At 45.7% G+C, this 15,696-nt stretch overlaps 2 protein-coding genes across 2 annotated transcripts; one reads left to right on the top strand and one right to left on the bottom strand.

The window, feature by feature from the left end:
* The first annotated feature begins 183 nt into the window (after positions 1 to 183).
* get4 (guided entry of tail-anchored proteins factor 4) lies at positions 184 to 6,307 on the top strand. Its single transcript, XM_080541738.1, has 9 exons — positions 184 to 338; positions 1,404 to 1,482; positions 1,843 to 1,924; positions 2,014 to 2,163; positions 3,283 to 3,421; positions 3,559 to 3,699; positions 3,961 to 4,036; positions 4,156 to 4,228; positions 4,322 to 6,307. Exons 1-9 carry the CDS (start codon positions 196 to 198, stop codon positions 4,408 to 4,410), a joined length of 972 nt encoding a protein of 323 aa, XP_080397864.1. The 5' UTR covers positions 184 to 195; the 3' UTR covers positions 4,411 to 6,307.
* A 252-nt stretch (positions 6,308 to 6,559) lies between these two features.
* vps35l (VPS35 endosomal protein sorting factor like) lies at positions 6,560 to 15,416 on the bottom strand. The gene is made up of 30 exons (XM_080541562.1): positions 15,394 to 15,416; positions 14,677 to 14,776; positions 14,228 to 14,413; positions 13,876 to 13,992; positions 13,763 to 13,787; positions 13,530 to 13,609; positions 13,275 to 13,403; positions 13,051 to 13,135; positions 12,855 to 12,911; positions 12,639 to 12,735; positions 12,462 to 12,509; positions 12,242 to 12,335; positions 11,791 to 11,991; positions 11,286 to 11,332; positions 11,034 to 11,145; positions 10,646 to 10,762; positions 10,464 to 10,517; positions 10,290 to 10,370; positions 10,095 to 10,157; positions 9,834 to 9,919; positions 9,634 to 9,714; positions 9,462 to 9,525; positions 9,036 to 9,134; positions 8,599 to 8,676; positions 8,313 to 8,427; positions 8,065 to 8,204; positions 7,697 to 7,862; positions 7,489 to 7,607; positions 7,162 to 7,308; positions 6,560 to 6,959 (listed from the first exon to the last, which is right to left on the bottom strand). Exons 1-30 carry the CDS (start codon positions 15,408 to 15,410, stop codon positions 6,861 to 6,863), a joined length of 2,904 nt encoding a protein of 967 aa, XP_080397688.1. The 5' UTR covers positions 15,411 to 15,416; the 3' UTR covers positions 6,560 to 6,860.
* Between the last annotated feature and the right edge of the window lie 280 nt (positions 15,417 to 15,696).

Below are 15,696 nucleotides of genomic sequence, written 5' to 3'. Positions count from 1 at the left end.
TCTTGTCTTTGGGAAATCTAGCTTTAGACAGAACCAGACCTTCTATTTCTATGCCAGGCGTGTATTGTGTAAACAACAAGTCGACATCGTAATCGTAGATCTCACTACGGCGAGCGAATAAGGACATCTGTGTTAGTGCCTCTCTGTGTTCATCGCTGTCAAGGTTCGGTTGTGCCGAGCTGCTGGGAACAAACAATGATGTCGGAGCAGGAGGCTCTGAAGGGCTCCAGCGCCAGGAACCGCGGAGGAACACAGAGGGTGGAAGGGAAACTGAGAGCCAGTGTGGAGAAGGGGGATTACTATGAGGCTCATCAGATGTATAGAACCTTGTTTTTTAGGTAAGAATTGCTTAGTTCCCTTTTGCCCGGCGACATTTCTCAGTTGGCTTTCAGGGCCCTGGCTGTTCCAGATAATTCTGCTAGTCAAACCTAGCGTCCCTAACTGAAGTGTCTGATTGGTCGACTCGCGGTAGTGCCCCGCCCACTCGGCTCAACCGTCCTTTTTGTTTGGATAATGTGACGCGTCAATCATTTGAAGTCTCAAAACGGGACACATTAGAATGCTAGAAAGCCCAGCTAGCGAGCTAATGAAACGTAGCTGTCTAGCTAAGAGAGGCCAGCTAGCTAAGTCACTAGCTAACCAACCAAATAGTGGAATTTCTCCCAAAACTTAACAATGTGTTTATTTTGTCTGAAGTCCAGTCTTGCAGTGTACTTTAGCTAGCTAACCAACTCAATGTAAGCTAGCGAGCTAGCTATCTTTATTAGCTAGTAGTAGCTAGCAGCTAGCCAACACATTAGTAAAACGTGATGTGCTAACAGGACTCTCAGACTCAGAGAACATTGACAGCCCAACCAGAGCCATCATGCCATTTGTATTGCAATGCTTATGCTAGCAGGCCATAGCTAAGCCAGCTACCGAACTCATTCACCCTAACTAACTTGCTTTCCTCGATCACTCCCGTCACTTTGCTGGTCTTGTGTATAAACATAGCTCCATCATTGGTGATACAATCAACCTGTCTTTCGTTTGGTGTCAAGAAGGACTCTGGAAAAGAAGCTTTTGCTATGATGAATGCTGTCTCACGTCTATGGCCATTCACGCTGACAGCTAGAATTCATTGATCGCAGTTGATTCATTGATCTGTGCCTGTAACTGATTATATATCAGGGCTAAGACTAAGTAGCTATGTTATATGTATCTAAAGTCAATAGAATGTCAGTTATCTCCAGCAGGGAGTGGGACCACCCATTTTGAGTCTGCATAGACAAAATAGTCCCATCCCCTTGCCTAAGTTGCCTTACTGGCTTGACACTTCCCTTCTCTGTTTGAAACAGGTATATGTCACTCACCTTCTCTGTTTGAAACAGGTATATGTCACTCACCTTCTCTGTTTGAAACAGGTACATGTCACAGGCTAAACACGCCGAGGCCAGGGAGTTGATGTTCAACGGGGCCCTGCTGTTCTTCAGCTACAACCAGGTATTATAAAAGCAGATACTCTTTAATGTATTGATGTTGAACAGGTACAATAATGACAGGCATATCCTTCTTAAGATGCTATTATTTGGATATGTATCAATTAATAAGGATTTTGCTGTCTCGTTCCTCGTCCCAGCTAAGAGTTTACACACTTATAAGAAAAGGAACATGGTTTCTCTAGGCGTACTGTCCTGCCATGCAAACGCCCAAGTGACATAGTCTAAGGACAACATACAAAATGTTCAACATGTTTGCTTGTATGGATTGTAGAAGTGCTGTGGTCAAATAGCTTCTTTTTCTTTCTTTCTTTCTTTTTTAAATAGTAAAAAGTAAATAATGTATGAGTTATTTTATTCACAGCAAAACAGTGCAGCAGACCTGTCAATGTTGGTATTAGAGTCTCTGGAGAAATCTGAGGCAAAGGTAGAAGATGACATGTTAGGTGAGTTGCCTTGTATGTTAAAAGTGACTGTGTGTATAAAGGTAGGTTGGTATGTTTTTGGTGTAATTTGGGTTGTATTTGGGTTGCAGAGCACCTGGCAAAGATGTTCAGCTTGATGGACCCAAACTCCCCAGAGAGAGTAGCGTTTGTGTCCCGTGCCCTGAAGTGGTCCACAGGGGGCTCAGGGAAGCTGGGACACCCCAAACTGCACCAGCAGCTGGCTGTCACCTTGTGGAAAGGTAGCCATGGGAAGACTACTACAAGCAGTACACATTGCTTTCATAGTTTCCACAGAAAAAAAGGGCTATAAATTAGGGCTGCAACAACGAATCGATGAAATCGATAAAAATCGATAATGAAATTCGTTGGCGACGAATTCCATTATCGATTCGTCGGGTCTTGTTCCATAACAAACCTACTTCCTGTTGACGCACGTCACGCTGGTGTAGGCATCGCGAATCATAGCGAATCATAGCGCTACCTATGGCCGGAAAGGGCAGAACCTATGACCGGAACCGGAAAAGTGGAAAAATCTGGTAGGGTGGGAAAATCCGGTACCTACACCGGCGCGGCGGCTACATTTAAATCATGGCGGAGGCGGAGAAAAGTAAGGAGATGCACTTGTGAGTTCTGGCGAAGCGTCAGCTAAATGACTGTAATGTAATGCGATAGCCAGTGAGTGTTTGCTCGCATTCATGAATTCAATATTGCATGACAAGTGTATTTAGCTAGCTGGCTAACGTCAGTGGTAGAGCAGAGGTGATAAGCTAAAGGCTAGCTAGTGGTAGCCTACCAAGCTACCCGTGAGTTAGAGTGAGGCACTGACTGTAGCCTAGCCTATTGTATGGAGTGAGAGGACACATTGCATTGTTTTGGAGCACGTCTGTTATATAAAAACATTAGTGTCTTGTCTGTAGCCTATATTGCACTTTGGGTTACTGACCTTTACATTAAGCAAAGTTATTACCTAAAACAATGCATGTATTGAGCTAGAGTTCAACTACTTTATTGAAACAATCTACCGCCATAGTCCATGGCCTGTTAAACCTATTTGATGTAGCAAAGCCTTTTTTATTTATATTATTTATAATTTTTTATTAATACTTATTCATTTTGCACATGTATATGTATAGGCCTGGCTGATTTTGAAAACATAAAATAAAATTTGCAAAAGAAATCTTTTTAAAAGATTTTTTTGTATCCGATTAACCCAAAAAATAATCGGCTGATTAATCGATTATCAAAATAATCGTTAGTTGCAGCCCTACTATAAATGCCTAATCGAGTCCTGAGGTTGTGATTGTCATATGGGCTTTAAGGGTTATTTTTTTAAAATATGTTTGTGTTTATTTGTGCAGAGGAAAACTACAGTGAGTCTCGCTACCACTTCCTGCACTCCTCTGATGGAGAGGGCTGTGCCCAGATGCTGGTGGAGTACTCTGCATCCCGGGGCTTCCGCAGCGAAGTGGACATGTTTGTGGCGCAGGCCGTCCTACAGTGAGTCTCTTTCTCTCTCTCTGTCTGCCTGCCGCAAGATATTGTTTCAATCTGTCATCAAAATATGCTTGTTGTGTTTTATTGCTTATTCACCATTCTCTCTCTGTCTGTCTTTCTCTCTCTCCTTTCCTGCTTAGGTTCCTCTGTCTAAAGAACAAAAACAGTGCGTCGGTGGTGTTCAGCACATATACACAGAAACACCCCTCTATAGAGAAAGGCCCTCCTTTTGTGCAGCCCCTGCTCAACTTCATCTGGTTTCTCTTGCTTGCAGTGGATGGGTAAGAGCATGTTTATACACCAAAGATTCAGTAAAGTCAGTCCCTGCACTGCGGAACCCACATTTTAGGCATTGCCACTATGCACTTGTGGAGATCTCAGTGGATTGGATAGGTGTAAGCAATATTGCAGAAATTCTACCGAGCCTATCAGAGGGCAAGGTGGCGCTATTAACACATAGCTTATTACTTACCTGTCAAAAAAAAAAAATTCTCCTAAATTTGGAGTTTGGCTGAGAACTGTCTCCACCTTGTTTGTTGCAGAGGGAAACTAACAGTGTTCACGGTGCTATGTGAGCAGTATCAGCCTTCCCTGAAGAGGGACCCTATGTATAATGAGGTGAGGTAGACCTGTTAACCAGCCTCTTCTTCACTAGCCTTGTAATTCGCCATGGTTTCTAACTGTAACTTTCCTTTTCCTCCTCTTCCTCCTATGCCATTGGCTGCCTGCGGTGTCAGTATCTCGACAGAATAGGACAGCTCTTCTTCGGGGTGCCACCCAAACAGTCCTCGTCATATGGTGGACTGCTAGGTAAGTGCCTGTCATCTAAAACATGCCATAGACCATAGAAAGCACAATTTTTTTAGAAAGCCATTGATTTCTAACTTTGTGTGTGACTGACAGGAAACCTGTTGAACAGCCTGATGGGCTCAGGTGAGGATGAGGAGGGTGAGGAAGCACAGGAGGATGGCAGCCCTATCGAGCTGGACTGAGAGCACAAGGGCAAAGTGAGGATGACCCCCCCCCCCTACCTGGGGGCTGCTGAGGCGTGCTGGTTTCCACATTACCCCGCCCCTTACCCCACCCCACCCTCAGTCCCCCAAAACATCCAACCCGACACTGAACAAAGAGCAGGCCAAACCATCCTCCTCAGCACTGCCTGGACTGCGCCAAACTGCAAACTCTTTTTCAGTTTGAGTTAATATTATAATATTATATGTTTTTTGTTTTAATCGTTTGTTTCTTAAGTTTTGGACATTTTTTTTCGGCGTAGGTTTTGGTTTTTAAAAAGGATGAGAAAGCAAGCTGCAATCCTTCCTTCCTTCCAGGACTTGTTATTTTGTCTCATCCACAAGGACAAACAGATCTGATGGCTGCATGTTCATTTCAGTCATTATCCCTCTCATATGGGTCACACTTCAGTCAGGGTGACAACATGACCCCCTTTCCTTTCTGGGGAGGATATTCCCTCCTCCCCATGCGCCATGCAACCGCCATGGGTGGTGGTAGTAATTTGTATTAAAGAAAGTTATTATAAACAACTTGTAATCCATCTAAATGTTCAATAATAAGTGTGATGGGATGGGGTGAGCAGCATGGTGTGGTGACAGTGGGGGAGGTAACACCTGGGCTGCGTTCAGCAGGGCACAACGTTGTGGAAGGTTCAGAAATAAATGTATTGTGAAGAAATGTGCCTCTCTGACATGTAGAGTAAATACTGATGTAAGCTCTATTCCAGCCAGTGCTGTCTGCAATGCTCAGTGTGTTGACACAGGCTACAAATTAAGCCAGGCTTGACCACTACTCATCTTTTACCATATGGGAGAGGTTACATGTTTGATATGTCAACAAGAGAGAAAATGTGGGATGGTGTGTGTATGCGTGTGTGCGTGCTTCGCAGGGGTGTGTTGATTTGAATGTATTTGGCATGCTCACGTGAATGCAAGACTGTTCAGTTGAAGTCTTCTTTGTTATGGCCACCTTCCTCACAAACATTCAGTTTGTTACCGCTCCAGTTTTGGTTCAGAAGTTTGAGTGAGCAGAACGCAGAGAACACAAAATTCATCTATTTAAAGAAACAATCCTCACATACAATTATATTGTCTGGGGAGTGTAGTAATTTATCTTGCCTGAATATACAGTGATTGCCGAATAATACGCCAGCTCTTAGATATTTTCTTCACATAAAGTGTTTGGTCTGTTTTAAAAAAAATATGAAATAATTACAAAATAAAATTGCTTTAGAAACTCTCAAGGGTTAACCTTACAAGCAACTCTTAACATACATCCTTGGGATATTGGGTGTAATATGATTGATTATAGTCAAGATGTATTTCATGTCAAGCTTTCGGTGTCATGTCCCAATTACATTTATTCCATCTGATTACCTTGATCAGGACCACTGGTTCAATGCTCTAGCCAAAGTCACCGCTATAGTGTTTGATATATTTGAAGACTGTTGGCTGAGGCAACTTTGGCTATATCTCAACCAGGGGAGGCTGGTGGGAGGTAGACATCGGAGGACGGGCTTGTTGTAAATGTGTGGAATAGAATGAGCCTGTCTTCCAATCTTTACCTACACGACTCTCCCCTGATTTCATCTCAACAACAGACAAGACAGGTAGCCTGGCTAGCATTGTGCCCTGAATGTATAATGTCCTTCTGTGTGTTTGAGTTGTATGTACGGTGCGCAGAATGTTTGACGAATCATCTCAAAAGCAATGATACCGGAGTCACACGTTTGTGTGACCAAAAGCTTTTAGACCTGGGTTCTGGCGGTCAAGCCAGCATGTTGAACATAACATTTTGTTTTTGATAATTTCATTTGAATGCAAATAGGGGTTGTTTGCCTTTTAAATGATTCACTAATTGAGTAAATAAACACAACTGACGATAGCTTTCACTCTCCTCGCTGTCTTTCTCTGAGTGATAGGCTGGGAAGACCTGATTCCTTTCAGAGCAGACCAAAAATTGTTTAGTCCTTCAGCTGCACAGCGTTTACAGCACCATATACTGTATGTTACGTCAACATAGTTGACATATACATATTGTTCATATACAGTACACACCACGAGGTCAGATTATCTTTTTTCAACTGTATGTTCATCAGAAATGATTATAATATACAAAATGTTAGTGCAGAATGGAGCAAGTAAATTCATTACAGTACAAATACATGAACAAGTACACATATACAATCATTGAAATACAAATGAGCTTTAACCATATTGTATGAACCAGTGATTTTTAAGGTTACTGTATCTCGCAAAACAACAATGGCATAGCAGTTGACTCGCTAATGCTGCGCCCTGGTCCAAGAGCAGTCTAAAGCAGACGATGGACAGCCTTTTCTGTAGCAGCTGTGGGATGGAAATCTGGTCTGTATGTCGTGGATACTGAAGCGGACTGCAGCTATGTAGCCAAACCATTCCTATGGGTGTCCTCAGGCCCGAGACTGCAGGGTCAGCCTCTGAACCATATCTGAAATATGAGCCATGTCTGGCTGCTGGGCCTGGTGTTTGATGAACTCTAGTGTACGCACCTGAGAAGAGAAGAGGAGAGAGGGTATATATAGGATAAGATAGTATATATTTTAGGGGGGGTCTTACAAACGCAACAGGACATTCTCACAAGGTGAGATGGGTCCTAAATCAAAACACCCTATTATTTTGAGTATGAAGACCAAACATATACTGTATTCATTTATTGATCCTGTAAAGACATTTGATGGGTGTGTCACTCACGGAGGTGCGAGTGTCACAGGACCCGTGCTTGTGGCTGAGGTTCCACAGGTTGACAGCCAGCTGGTTGAGTTTGTTGTTGCGGAGGTCCCCGTGAGCCAGCAGACAGCCGAACAAAGAGAAGGCCAGACTGCCCTGTCTACGGACACCCTGCAACACGGAAGGATTGGAAAGGGAGAGAAAAGGATGAGGGGAAAGGGAGAAGAGGAGAGAGGAAGGAAGGAAGGGATAAAAAGGTTAGAGGTACATAAAACATGTATGAATGAATAGAACCCCATTTCTGGCGACACGACACTCCCCCGTAGACAAGGAGAAGCTTGTGTGTCCTACCTCGTCTCTCCCCAAGATCTTCAGGTGGTCCAGCACCTGTCCAATCAGTGTCTCACATAACTTGTTGATCTCTGCCACAAACTTGGGGTCTCCTCCGTAAAGCGTTTCGTTGGAGTCCACTGGGAGAGAAGAAGGGCGTGTTGGTTGGTAAAACGTTCCCTCCCGTCTGCGTGTGTGTGTGTGTGTGTGTGAGCGTATGTGTGTGTACCTTTAGGGATAGAGTAGAGGTAGCCCTCCTGACTCATAGCAGCCAGTAGGGGCAGGGCGCTGATATAGACGCGGACCTTGGCGTCACTGTTGTCCTCCCAGGTGTAATCCTGCACCATGTTGAGAAGCCCTCGCACCAGGTACAACACACCCTGCTCTGGGTGGTCCTACACACACACGACACACACACACACACACACACACACACGACACACACACACACGACACACACACACACGACACACACACACACACACACACACACTTAATTACAGTTATTTAACTAATTCCCCATCTCTTTTCTCTTGAGTTAACATGAATATTATGTGCGCTTTAAGATGCTGATAAAGAGCATGGACGCTGCTTTACCGGCACAACCAGCAGCGTGGACAGGAAGTTGTTGATGAAGTCAAGCAGGAAGATCTCAGAGTTGCGTGATTTGCCCTCGATAGTGATGCTGCGCGGAACCTCGGGCAGGACACCGACCGCTGCCTTCAGGAACGCATCCGCTGAGAAAGAGACCAGAGTGAGAGAATCAAAGAGGAATGTGATACGCATCGCTATATAACCTAGAGAGACCACTCAATAACTGGTGATGACAGCAACCTCAGACTCACCCTGGGAAAGACACTGGTTGGCCAAGGCCACCTGCCCAGACAGCAGGTAAAGGTTGAGGCGGCTGAAGATGCTGGTGAGTGAAGGGATGGTGATGAAACTGTAGGCAGCACACGCCTGAGAACGTGTGAGAGAGAGAAAGAGAGAGACACACAGAGAGATTGAGAGACAAAACAATACGATCGAGGGACATACAGTACATCGGTGGCGATGTCGACCGAACAGATGTTGTTGTAATAGCGTTGTAGTAGATGTGCTGTATCATTGTTGTGTCTTTGCGCGACTAACTCTGACGAAGGCAGCTGTCTTGCGGGAGTGGCTCCCCCTCATCACACGCTTGGTCTCCATGGCCAGCTGGTTCACCGTCTGAGAGAGGACAATGAATTTAGGTTAGTGTTACTGATTTCTGCTGAATAAGACAAAACATTCATAATAGCTTAGATTGAAGATGGCTTCACGATAGCTTTCAGAAGTCTAAAAAAAAAAGGAACAGATTACAAAAAAAGGTTGGTATTGTGAGGCTTAGCAGAACCATCATACGTATAAATCAGTGACCTCTGTGTATACATACAAGTCATCAAGGTCAACCATGTAGGCTACTGTAAAGGCGTTGGGCGGTTTGTTTGTGTGTGTGTGTGTGTGTGTGTGTGTGTATCGACATACAACACCGCCAACGCCTTTACAGTACATGGTCGACCTTGGTGACACTGCCGTACTGTACTCACGTGGATAAGCTGCACCAGAACTGGCTCCAGGTTACAGAAGGTGGCCCGCGCCTCCACACAAAAACTCAACTGCTGCTCAAAGTCACGGCCAAACGACACCTGGAGAAGCAAAAGTCGCAGACAAAACACACACACACACACACACACACACATCATTGTCACCTTGTTGAAATGCATGAGAATGGATGGAATATATACAGTACCAGAGACCAGGGGAGGCTGGTAAGAGCTAGACATCGGAGGATGGGCTCATTGTAATGCACGGAATGGAATGAGGAATGATATCAAACACACATGCATTATTCCATGCATTTACCAGCCTCCACTGATAGAGACACCAAGGCAGGCGGACTTGAGAGTCTTAACAATACCGGTAGTTAATACACAATCCTGCCTACAGGAGTAGTAGAACAGTGGAGGGCTCACCATTCGTATGAACCCATTGATCAGAACGGCCAGAGATCTCTTCTCATCCTCCAGAGTCAAAGCACTGAGGGACAGAGACAAGGTCATTCATAACACACACACACACACACACGCACGCACGCACGCACACACGCACGCACGCACATGCACATACACAATGTTGGCCACTTACTTGACGGAATCGTGCATGGTCTTGCAGACGTGCAGCAAGGCGTTGAGGATGACAGGGTCCCTGGTGGGCTCCTGCTGGTGTCTACATGAACAGGCACAGATAGACATGAATCCATAGGGTTCACTGGAAACCTCTCGACTGAATCAGAATAGAATTGTCCAAACCCTGGATGTAAACCCTACAGCAGGTCTACTACGTACTTGATGAAGACCTCCATGATTGAGCGACACACCTCCACCCTGACGCTGTCCTTCTGGAACATGTCCATAAAGGGCAGGAACCTCTCCTGGGGTTACATGGGGGGAATTGCAGGGGCTAGTCTGATCAGTAGCACTTTTGTAGCTAACTCTGTTGTTGCGTGTGTCCATAAACTACATTTATTAATTCCACTGTGTTTGAAAAGAAATGTGGAGAGGTGATTGTTTTAGGAGGGGGTTAGGGACTGCCAAACCGTGTCTTACCATTGAGAAGAGGACGGAGAAGTCTTGGAAGTAGGTGAGGACCTTCGTTATAACTGACTGCAGCTGAAACACACAGAGAGATGCAGAAAGAGTGTGATTAACCCAGCCCATTGGCCAAAGCATCCCACCATCGAACTCCACAAGTGGGACTAACTAGCTGTTAAGACGCCCTCAGTCACGTCTAAGGTCATCTACCTGTGGATAGGCGTCCTCGAAGGCGCGGTCCGGGGTCATGTGTTTTATCATGTCAGTCAGAACAGTGTTGACTTCCCGTTTCTGAGTGGAAGGAAAAAAAAGAAACAGATGACGTCGTATTCATGCTGAGAGGTCTTTCCGTTCAAAGCTCTCTTGATTCCCTGGAACACTCACGGTGAAGTGACGGCAGGTGAACTCCACCCAGATCTCAGCACAGATGATGTAATCCTGAAACCAGAGGGAGACATTTGGAACGTTTGAGAGCAGTTGTCGAGTCCAGTCCGATAGTCCAGTCATGACCTACAGTATGCCATCCAGTAGCCCAGTGTGACATGGATCCGGGGACGGGGACGTACCTGGGGACTGCGCACTTTAGTGATGACCTTCCAGGCCTCGTTGAGGATGGGCAGCCTCTCGGCCTCCGGAGGGTCGGCACAGGCCAGACTACGGCCCAGGGACCCAAACAACAGGTGCTGGGGGGGGATGGGGGAGAAGGACAGAGAGAGGAAGAGGGAAAGGAGGATGAAAAACCCAATTTTTTAGGTGAGCCTATGGCCCTGTTTGAACACCTTTAAGAAAAAATGCATCCATCACTAATGACTGGATATGTGCAAAAAAAACGATGTAGTGGAAGTGGCATCATTACATGCATTACTTTTAAGAAAGATTTGTATTTGAATGAGTATTTAAAACAGGGTCTATATTTGGACGACTTGAGTCCTGGTTAACAGAGACATCTCTAACCTTGGGGAATCCTGCCTCGTCACAGTCTTTGATCATGCCGATGAAGTCAGTGGCCCTCGTCGCCACGAACTCCGCCCTGAACGCCCACATCACAGAGTTCAGCAGCAAGGCACTGTGGGAAACATAGAAATGCTGATGACTCGTCATACGACACAACTAGAGACTGGTCAACTTTACCACTTAATGCCTGGGGTGGTTATATAAAACTCTCGTACAAGCCCCTGGGTTTTAGATACGAGTAGAAGAACTCACTTGTTCCCCAGCTTCTTGCACCTCTCCATCATCTCTGTTAGCAAAGCCTGAAATGGAGTGACAGAAGTCCAACACACGTCAGCAAACACGCTCTTTCATTCTTGGAACCTTTATAAACTAAGAACTTGGGAACGGATGGTGTGGTGACTGTTTCCTCCTTAGTCACCGCGACTGTTGAACTGTAAACTTTAGTTGACTCGTGATACCAACACCGACGACTTCTGTACGTTACAATCATTTGTTTACTTTATTATAAAAACATGATACACTAAAAGGTTTCGCATGTGGCAACACGGTCAAAGACTGTGTGCTCACCAGTTCAATCAGTAACACCTGTAGCCTACCGGTGAGCTCACCTATATACCTGTGCACTCCTATGTCCTCGCCACTCAGTGGTCAACAGTAAAAATGACATCCAGCACAGACATAATGGCTGCAACAGATGGTTTATATTCTCATGACTATAAGGTGTGTGTGTGTGTGTGTGTGTGTGTGTGTGTGTTACCTCCGGGGCTCTGTAGGACACACACTGCAGGATCCAGTGGATGGCCGGGGAGTAGAGAGTCAGGTAGACGGGGATCTCTACTCTCTGAAGAACCAGCTGGTTCTGGACCGTGTCGCCGTGGATCTGACGGAACGTGCCCAGCAGGTCAAAGAAGTTCTTGTTGAGGCTGTCCTTCAGGTGAGGTGCCACCTCCATCCCCACCTGGCCACAGAGATATGGGGCGGAAATAATGTGGAAGAATCAACCTATATGATTCTATTGGCTGAAGTGCAGCACTATGTGGGGGAGAAACCCATGAGAGAGGGGAGCGATAAGGTGAGAGAGAGAGAGAGAGAGAGAGAGAGAGAGAGAGAGAGAGAGAGAGAGAGAGAGAGAGAGAGAGAGAGAGGAGAGAGAGAGAGAGAGAGGGAGAGAGATAGCAAACACACTGTATGTAGAGAGAGAGTCTCACCCTACATAGGTATGCCCGGGCATACACGGCCACTAGGGGGTCCCCTATCCCCCGGATCATGGCTGTGAGGCGTGGCAGAGTCTCCGGAATCCCCCTGAGGACAGAGGGAGGGAGAAGGAGATGTAACAGTATACAGAGGAGAGACTCGGTAGCTCTGTGTTTGTGGGATGAGAGTGTAGTGCTAAACACAAGATGGAGGACAGAGGAAAAGGATACTCACGACTTGGTGAGGAAACGGTTGCACTTCAGAATTGCCGCTTCTACATATCTGTGTGTACGGTCAAGGATTCAGCGCAGACCAGTGTGTGTGTGTGAGTGTGTGTGTGTGTGTGTGCGCACTGTGTAGAGCCACTGATATCGCATCTGTATGACTGTGTGTGAGTCTAGCAAAGGATACAGTCTTGGAATGAGCTCTCTGATGGAAGCGATTTTGAAGAACCAGTTAAGGCAGGTCTCCTTCGCTGTGTCGTTGACCTCATCAGCTGTGAAGGTGTCTGGAGAGGGGAAGAAAATGATGGTTCAAATTAAAAAAGACAACACAGAGCACTTGGTTTGACAGAAGAAGAAAAAAAAAAGAAGAGAGTCCGACAGACAGACAGGTGGTTGATCTTACCTGAGAGGGGGCGAGGGTCAGAGCACATGGACAAGATCCTCTCATACACCAACCGTCCTGTGAGAGAGGGACAGTTAGTAACCCTCGAATACTGTCAGTAAAATGTTAGTTAACACAACCCCAACTACAATGGGACTCACCGGCACTTCCTGCTGCTATGACAGGAGAAGTGAGAGGACGTGTCCTAAGCACTCACCAAAGGTGTCCAGGATGTCGGTGATGAGGACAAACTTGCTGGGGTAGAACTGAATCACAGCTGTGTCTGACAACAGCTTCGAACACTAGGAGCAATACGTGAACACATGATCACTAAAAAACATGTCAGAATAAACATAATTATCCATATTTTCCTTGTAGGGTAGCGTAGCCATTAATACTGTATATCATCCCAGATGTCAGAGACAGAGGTGCCGTTCTGACCTGGATGACGATCTTCAGGGCTTTGACCTTCTGGTCGGACGCCCAGGCCTCCTTCAGAGACTGGTTCAGCTCCTCGATGCGGTTCACGTAGTCCTGCTGGGACAGGTTCAACAGCTCCCTCTGCGAGCCCTGACCACACACACACAAACACAGACGCACATGAACACACACAGTAGGTAAACTTAAAAAAACACTCGACATGCCAAGCATGCATCACACCACAATGTGCTGTCTGTGTAGATCCATCCTGTTTACCTCTTCCAGATCGTCCAACTCCTCTAGACGAGTCCGCACCTTCTCTGACACAGCAGAGGAGCCGGGACTAGGGGCCTTGCCTGGGAATGACAGACAACCATTCCACAGCGATCTTAGGGAGGGAGTAATCGGGTTTGGGGCTACAGTACTCTCAATTGAGCCACTACTCAACTTAGGCAATGAGATGGGGATGTCGGGTGTTATGTTATAGTGGATGTAGGTGCTGAACTTACCTTTATCTGAGCCCATGAAGAGATTCTGTCAGAAGAAAAGAGAGTAGAGTCAGTCTCAGTCCCATAAGCGATATGAACAGGAAGACTCTTCCTCTGTAATAACACACACTCACAATGGAGAGCTTCTCAGTGGTGGTGAACCTGGCCAGGATTTCTCCCCGTTTGGACGACCAGGGCTCAAAGTCCACTCCCACCTCATGCTCCCTCACTTTACTTTTCTTACCCAAGTCCTGAGAAGATGATGTGAAGTGGAGAGAGAGAGAGAGAGAGAGAGAGAGAGAGAGAGAGAGAGAGAGAGAGAGGGAGAGAGAGAGAGAGCCATGACCCATTGTTAAGAATTTCGATGCACAATGCGTCACATGGCAAGCATGCTGGACCCATTGTCCACTTTGATCCCTGTTTTTCTCTGCTCATGGGTTGTCTGTCTTTATTGTCTGTCTCTGCCCCTCTCTATCTGTGACTCACCCCTGCGGAGCTGCTGTGTGATAGAACGGGGGGGGGTTCGCTGACAGAGGCTGCAGCGAACATGGATAAGGGGTCTGTTCCATCCAACATAGAACTGAGGGGGTCGGGAGCCACCGAGCTGGAAGAGGAGGAAGAGGAGGAGGTGCTGCCTTTACGTGCTCCACGCCGCGACTTGGAGTCAGTCACCTGTGTGGAACAGAAGGGGAAAGTTGATTAGCCTACTACTTGTTTTTACTGGTCTTTACTGGTCCTGCTACTGGTGAAGATAATGAGGATGATGATGATGATGATGATGATGATGATGATTATGGTTGATTACGAGGGAGAGACGTAAATAGGACAGGTGTCATTCTGTGTACAGTATTGCTTCCTTGCTCACACAAGTCTCAGACTTGCATCCTCTGTATTGGCAACACATAGGAGTGCCCCCCCAAAACACCACTACTCACAGTGATGGGCTTGAGGGGGTGGTAGTCGCCGAACTCCACTGGCGCCCCCTCCAGGCGACAGGCCTGCAGCTCAGCTTCATATCTGCGACCACGAGAGTGCCTGACATAGAAAACATATGACAGCGTTTAATTGCATCAGAGCTGAGAGTACACAACACAAACAAAGTCCCCCAAATTATAATGAACATTTACAAATTCATCATCTCACTCAACTAATGTTGCAGTTTTTGAATTGTACTGATAATCAAGCCTGACAGGAAGATACATGGTGAGCTTAGAATTATAAGGTTCTATCTCCGTTTAGTGTAGTTCAGAGATATTGAGCGTCAAAGTTTTGACATTCCATTATGTTTTGTGAGATGGAACCTTTGTATTTTATGAATTACTAACTCAAAAATGTCAACATTTTAAAAAATAACACCACACAGGCATTAATAAACACCTAATGGATCAGACTATGTAAAAAACTAAATTTTGACAAAAATGGAGATAGAACCTTATAATTCTAACGTCACGACATGACAACAACCAAAGTTGACACTTTTACACCCTGTGACAGAAATTAGGATAAGCAAGAAACCCATATGCATTTAAACCTCATTGGGGATCTCATGCACGTAAATAACTGTCTACATGAATGTCCACTTGCATATTATATGCTTGCTAAATCCATGCACAATAAATACACATTTTTGATTAGAAAAGATGCGATCTTACCACTGCACAGCAGCCATGTTTCTACAGTCATGTGACGCTTCTCCACTTCCTTGTCAAGAGAAACATTTCGGCACACAACTATTGTGCATGTATTAATAAGGAATTTCACCAATATTAACTAACACATAACGCTAAATAAAGCATGATAAGCCAAAACCTGTTCAAGAGGGGTGTGATAATATGGCGCAACCTGGATCGATGAACAGACAAACAGAAAACGGGTTTTTTATTGCAATGTTTGAAAATTACGAAAAGACTTCATGTCCCGAGATGCCGTGCGCGTGCGACATCTTCAGGGGTTGG

The sequence above is a fragment of the Nansenia antarctica genome, assembly GCF_963989245.1.
Source record: "Nansenia antarctica genome assembly, chromosome: 11".
NCBI classification, from domain to species: domain Eukaryota; kingdom Metazoa; phylum Chordata; class Actinopteri; order Argentiniformes; family Microstomatidae; genus Nansenia; species Nansenia antarctica.
Note: the sequence above shows the minus strand (reverse complement) of the source record. Positions and strands in the feature narration are given on the sequence as shown.